This window comes from Vicia villosa, linkage group LG6 (genome assembly GCF_029867415.1).
Source record: "Vicia villosa cultivar HV-30 ecotype Madison, WI linkage group LG6, Vvil1.0, whole genome shotgun sequence".
NCBI classification, from domain to species: domain Eukaryota; kingdom Viridiplantae; phylum Streptophyta; class Magnoliopsida; order Fabales; family Fabaceae; genus Vicia; species Vicia villosa.
Window position 1 is genome coordinate 12,157,573 of NC_081185.1, and position 7,546 is coordinate 12,165,118.

Consider the following 7,546-nt stretch of genomic DNA (forward strand, 5'->3'; position numbering starts at 1 on the left):
TACCCCTATCATTATCTACTATGTTGATTAATGCAGTTACTAGAGTTTTTAATGGTTTTAGTATTTGCAATGACATTTAATTTGTACAGATGTGCATATATGACACTCAGTTTCATCTCTATTTGATATAAGGCTTCTTCACATAAATCAAAAACCGTCATTCTTGCTTATAAGGTTGGTCTCAGACCAAAACCTTCATTCTGTTTATTCTGCCATGTTCTATGCACCAGAAGTCCTTTTATTTATCTAATTAGTCGGTGATTCTAATTAGATCATTTTGTGTTGTTTGTTAATCATGTAATGGCCAGGAGCATATTCATATCCTCAAGAATCCAGGGATCGAACAAAATGATGAATTTTACAGCATAGAAAACGTTTTAGAGGCAACGGGGTTTACGCTAGGATTAAAGTGTAATAGAGATTCAGCACGTAAGATTCGGATTTATCAAGTTTACATATGTGTGGACACTTCTGGATCAAGTTTCATTGAGTGCCCTTTGTTTCCAAAGAGTAGATGTGGTGATCAAGTCCTATTCCCTAAGTTTTCATTGATTTCTATAGTTGGAACAATAAGGTCGATGGTTCTAGACTGAAGTAGAATTTAAGTACATTATTATTATTAAGTTATAATTTGGAATATTCAGTGGTTAAATATTCAGTGGTGTATGTGATTCTATGTTGCTCTTATTTGGTGGGAACATATCCAAAGGTGGACTGGTAAGTTCCTACTTTGTTTTTTCTTCACGTCTTCCCTCGATGAGCTCTTTATTATTTATACCTGTTAGTTCTTTTTAACTACTCATTGTGCTTTGACATATGGTGAACCTACGCTTCTTATCGATTCAGTTATGCTCAATCATTCAAATAAACTTATTTACAACTAATTATTTCAGTTATTTTCCTCAAATATATGTAGGAATTGGAGCTGTTTGCAATATTAATACTACTAATGGGTCTTAAGAAGAGAACAAATCAAATAGCTTCATTGCTATTCTTTCATTTTCTAGAAAATTCATATGAATAGTTTTCGTATGAAGTTACAAATCGTATCTGATAGAATTTAATACATAGATCAGCCTTTCTTTTCTTTTTATAATAGTAGCTATTCAGTTCATTCTTCATGTAGTAGTTTTCATTTTTTTTGTTGGATGTCTGAAGGCAGCAAAAGATGCAAGGTATGCTATGCTTTCTCAGAATTAAATCATTTGTTTCATTTGGCATATTTTCAAATTTCTTGATAGTTTTTCTTAATGTAATGATTAACTAAACACCACTTAATGTAACAATGACTATTCAATTTTCTGTTTTAATTTGTGATATATTCTTTTCTTCATTACCAACAAATTATTGCAGGAAGATCGTGGATCCTCAACTTTTTCCAAATTTCTCATTGCAAGTATCTAACTCTGAATCAATTTGGTCCTCCACTTTTATAACATGTTATTCCCTCACTTAGAACATGTAAAAGGAGAATATGAACCACCAAATGTGTTTTTGCTTCCGACCTACCAAGCATGTCACCAGCTTAATCAATAATCCCCCCTAGGTCCGCTTATCGGCTGCCCAGGAAATATTGTTTTTGCCTCCCGCAGGAATCGAACCACGTACCTAGGGGTTAAGTACGTTTTCATAGCAATTCCTGCTACCACTTGACCATAAGCGGACCTAGGGGGATTATTGATTAAGCCGGTAACATGCTCGGTTGGCCGACACGGTTGATGCGTGCAGCGGATATCGGGGTGTTACAGTATATCCAAGGAGAGACTCTTGATGCAAAGTGTATATTGTCCCATTTTTCAAAATCAAAGTTAAATTATATGAAAAAAAACTACATTTAAATATTAAAATATTAAGAAAGTATTTTCTCTTTCTAAGTGTTTGAATGAGATGATATAATATAATATCAAGTGAATCTTTGTTTAGACTTGTGTTCAGTTTATATCTTTATATATCATATACATCAACTCATAGAGTGCTGTGTTATATGCTTTTTCAGTTGAATATATTTATTTAATGTTTTTAACAAAAAAGTTTGCTTTATTAACTTGAATGTTTTTATTGGTTAACTTCATTACAAAATTGGATAACTTATATATTTCTCAAATAATAGCAAACAATAAACTTTAAATATATATCATCTTATTTCAATCCAACAGTCAAAAAGTCTATAAATCAACTATCTCCTTGACGGCAATGAATTGCATTTAAGCGGACTAACACTGTTTGTATTCTAAGGAAATAATGAGATATATTTGAAAATTTCTATCACCGAAATTTATTATTTTTACGGGTCACTATCACCAGAATATTTTTTTTAATCAACAAAATATTTATAGTTATTAGTGATATTAGTAAATATTTAGAATTTTTTTTTTAATTTTTTGTCAGTTATCAATTTTTTCAGTTATCAATAATTTTATGATAACAATTTTTTTAGTATAAATAATTTACATAATAATTAATAAAATTGTGATTTACCAACATTTAAGCAGATTATTCATATCATTCAAAATATACTACATCAAACAGACGAATACCCGTGCGGCAGCACGGGTCTCTTACTAGTTACAAAATTAAAACGAAAATTGTAAAAAAGAAACAGAAAAATATGCAGCTCATTTTCCCTATTCGAGAATCCGCCTTTCCACGGAAGCGTCCTCTAGGCGGAAAACTTTACGATGACCATTATTCGAAAGAATTTTTCATATATTTTAAAAAATGAATGATCAGTTATTTATAGGGACCCCTGACATATTTAACCTATTTTATAAAATGAATAAAAGTTTCACTTGTTCTAAGTCGAATGAGGTGTATTTTTTTAGTTTTCTTTCCATCATGTAATTTTTAATTATTTTAAAAAATACTTCTGTTTTATTTTTTTAATCCTAAGAGAAAGCGGTAATAACTGCTAAAAACTCACATACAACTATAAGTAAAACTCACATACAACCATAAGTATGAAGGTTTGAATCATATTAATGAGGTCCAATCTAATAATATATACAACCATAAGTATGAAGGTTTAAATCATATTAATTAATATCGATGAAGGTTTAAATCATATTAATGACGTCCAATATAATAATATCGATTTTTATAAGATGAACTAGGATATCTGGATAAAATAATTGTGTTTTCTATCCACTATTTTGTGATTAATAATGATAAGTGGTCCCCGGAGACATTTTCAAAGTGTTTCATGACTTATTCTCTTGCGTTGTTTCATAAAAAGGTTCCTTGCTACCTCTCGATACATATAACAATAAACAAATAAACGCAACTTCCAATAGTCCCAACATCATCCATGGAAAAATACTCTACTATGACAAACTCCATAAACAAAAAACTTAACACTAAAATAACCATATTGTCTTTCTTTATCCTACTATATCCTCTAGTTGCTAACTCATACAAACCAGATTACATTTTAGCCATCAATTGTGGTTCAACCACCACTACTGCCTTAGATAATCGAACTTGGGTTGGTGACATTATTGATAACACAAATCTTTTTTCCTTCATTGAGCCACAACAAGAACCTAATTCCCTTTCAAATACCGAAACTCCATACACATCAGCACGTGTCTCTCTCTCAAATTTCACTTACTCATTTTCTAGCATCAATAGTTCTCCTGTTTTTATTCGCCTTCATTTTTACCCAACTTCTTATCAAAACTTTGAACCCTCCAATGCAAATTTTTCTGTCAAAGTAAACAACAACCTTACCCTTCTTAAAAACTTCAACCCTTTACATTGGCTTCAATATGATGATGAAAAAATCACCAAAGAATTTTGCATCCATATCGAACCATATGAGAATCTAGACATAACTTTCATTCCCAACAGCACAAAATCGAATCCTTATTATGCTTTTATTAACGGAATCGAAATCGTGTCTATGCCTTCTTTTCTCTATTATACTGATCTCGATGATACAAACTATCATTTAAACTTACTTGGCTTTGACGACAGTGCTAGCGAATTTCCAGTTCGTAACGACAAAGCATTGGAGACGGTTTATAGAGTGAATGTTGGTGATAATCAAGTTCCACCAAATGATGATACCGGTATGTTTCGTAATTGGGACAACGATTTTCCTCTTTACTTGGAGAAACAATATCCAAAATCTGTATCAACTGCTTTTGGTTACCATCTCAACTATGTAAACAATACGATTCCAAATTATACTGCACCAGAAGCTGTTTACTTAACTGCAAAAAGTTATGGAATGAATGAAACACACAATTATAATGTAACTTGGAACTTTGAAGTTGATTCTGCTTTTATTTACATGGTAAGGTTACATTTTTGTGAGTTTGATTCGCATATCAAGAATCCAGGCGATAAAGTATTTCAGATTTTCATAAATGATATTTTGGCTGAGGAAAAGGCTGATGTGATAAGTTGGAGTGGTGGTAACAAGATTCCTGTTCATAAGGATTATGCTGTGACTATGGACACTCTAAAAGGAAGTTCTCAAAATGAAAGAGCTAATCTTTCAATCAAGTTACAACGAGCACCAAAAACTATCCTCACACGATACCACGATGTCTTACTGAATGGAATTGAGATTTTGAAAGTAAGTGATAACAGTAACAATTTTGCAGGATTAAATCCCAAATATTTATCTCCATTGCCAGTATCAAATAAACAACCAAGGTCAAAGAAATCAATCTTATTGGTTGGATCTTCATGTCTCTTGCTAACATTTGTTGTTGTGGGAACACTGTTTTGGCTAAGGAGAAGGGTTAAGAATGGTATGGGAGATGATAACAGGTCGAAGACAAAGAATGGAGGGTCACAATCTTTGCCTCCCCATTTGTGCCGATATTTCACAATCATGGAGATCAAAGCAGCCACAAACAACTTCGATGATGCTTTCATCATTGGTGTTGGAGGATTTGGCAACGTCTACAAAGGCTTCATTGATGGATCCACACAAGTTGCGATAAAACGCCTTAAACAAGGCTCTCAACAAGGTGCCAACGAGTTCATGAACGAGATCGAGTTACTATCCCAACTTCGCCACATTCACTTGGTATCTCTAGTCGGATATTGCAACGATGGCATTGAGATGATTCTGGTTTATGAGTTTATGCAACACGGTACTCTCTGTGAGTATCTCTATGGTTCCAATAACCAACCTCTACCGTGGAAGTTAAGGCTTGACATTCTATTAGGTGCAGCAAGAGGGTTGAATTATCTTCATGCTGAGGTAAAACACAAGATAATACATCGTGACGTGAAGAGCACCAACATATTGTTGGATGAAAAATGGGTGGCTAAGGTTTCTGACTTCGGGTTATCCAAGGTTGGACCGACGGGGATATCGACCACACATGTTAGCACAATGGTGAAGGGTAGTCTTGGGTATTTAGATCCTGAGTATTATATGCTCCAAAGGCTGACTCTAAAATCAGACGTGTACTCGTTCGGTGTGGTGCTTCTTGAGGTGTTGTGTGCTAGACCACCTTTGGTTCGTGATTTGGATAAGAAGACTGCTAGTCTAGTTTGTTGGTTTCAAAAATGTTATGATGAAGGTGTGGCAATTGAACAAATAATAGATCCTTTTCTAAGGGGTTCTATCACGAATGAGTGTTTGGAATGCTATTGCAAGTTGGCATTGAGTTGTTTGCATGATGATGGAACTCAACGACCCTCAATGAGTCAAGTGGTTGGTGATTTAGAGTTTGCTTTGCAATTGGTGGTGAGGAAGGGAGATAACCAATTTGGTACAACCCAAAAAGAGGAAACACTTGTGAAAATACCACAGTTCTCTCAGTTTATGAGCGATGAAGAGAGTGACATTCATTTTGCTAGATCACACTCATACAAGGAGAGCACAGCCTCAGCGAGGCTAAATACTCAAAATTATTCTTTCTTTGATATTGGAAATCAACGACCACGATCACATTCGAGTGAAAACCTCAAAGTCTACATTTAGCAATTCATAAGGAACATTACATTATATATATACATATATTGTAAGCTTATACTTTTAAATGTAAATCATTCAATACAAAATTTGTAGTAAGTTTTCACGACCAATATGTCAATCAATTTCAAGATGCTTTGTTCTCTCACGGAATACATGTTTGTCTGCATTATGTATAACATTGAGGCTGTCACAATAGAGGACATGAGGTTTCTTAAATTTGACTTGTACCTCCTTAAGTAGTTATACTAGCCATTGCAATTCGAAAGTGACAAATGCAAGTGCCCGATACCCAGCTTCAGAGGAGGATCTTGAGACGATTAATTTATTTTAAGTATGCCATGAGGTTAAATACTTTCCCATGAAGAAACATTGTCTGGAAGTAGATCTTCCTGTTTTTGCACATCCTGCCCAAGTACTAGCCTAAAGCCCGTAAGTTGAGGATGTAGGTCTCTAAAAAAGAATATAATTTGAGCATGACATTCATTAAGATACCTTATTTTCTAGTGGTAGCTTTCTAGTTATTTTGTGGGATTGGTGAGGGATTTGCTCAATTGTTGTGTTGTGAAGGTGATGTTGGATCTTGTCATTGTGAGGTAGAGAAGCCTTCCAATAATGCGTATATATGGATGTATATTCGGAGACAGGTTTTGAGCCAATCAGATCTACATCAAAAATAAAATCAAGGCATTATTTCCTTTAACACAATGTGATTCCCTACTTGGAATGAGAAAAATCGAGACCTAGCAAATACTTCAGTTTGCCAAGGTTTTTAATCTGAAATGTGTGATGTCATCAACATATACTAAAAGTAGATTGAATTTTTTTATAATTTTCTAGATGAAAAAAGAATGATTTGAAATTGCTTAATGGAAATGGTGTACAATGATAAAAGATGTGATATTTGCATACCATTTTCTACTTGCAAGTTTAAGATTATATAGGTATTTGATGAGTTTACACACTTGATTAGGTTTGGATGAAGTCATTCATGGTGATATAGTTGATGAAGACATCTTCCTTCAAATCTCCATGTAAGAAAGCATTATTTAAATTCAATTGATGGATGAACTAATGATTGGTGTTGTTGTGAAAAACGATGTCAAGAACAAAATATAATAGGGAATTAGGGAAGATAAGAAGAGCACAAGAATTGGTTATAACTGCTATTCTTTTACTTTCTCTTAGAAAACAAGATTACAAGTTTACAAGAATAACAAATAATCTCTCTCACCCTAAATTAGGATTTGCAGCTTAGCAATGATGAGAGACTAGTATGCTATTTATAATAAAACCTAACATACTAACTAATGGGCTTTTTCCACAAAGCCCATTACACAATCCAACTTAATAAACAAGCTAACTTAACAAATTAGGGTTTAAATGTAACGCCCCGAATTTAATTAATTATTTAATTAAATTATATCAAGGATTTATTCGTTGGAATTAGTCGAAGTCGGTATTTATTAGTATTATTCTAAAGGCGTAAATTGGATTAATATGTTATTTTGAGCAGTTAAGTTGTTGTCGGATTTATTAGTCGGATTAGTCATAGAAGCACAATTGCGAGTTGGTATTAATTAAGTTAAGGAGCAATTGTAGTAGGGGAAT

At 33.4% G+C, this 7,546-nt stretch overlaps 1 protein-coding gene across 1 annotated transcript; it reads left to right on the plus strand.

Annotated features, from left to right (window-relative positions):
* Positions 1-3,252: 3,252 nt before the first annotated feature.
* Positions 3,253-6,158, plus strand: LOC131608908 (receptor-like protein kinase FERONIA). The gene has a single exon (XM_058880492.1). The coding sequence runs from the start codon at positions 3,305-3,307 to the stop codon at positions 5,942-5,944; it is 2,640 nt and encodes an 879-aa protein (XP_058736475.1). The 5' UTR covers positions 3,253-3,304; the 3' UTR covers positions 5,945-6,158.
* Positions 6,159-7,546: the final 1,388 nt, after the last annotated feature.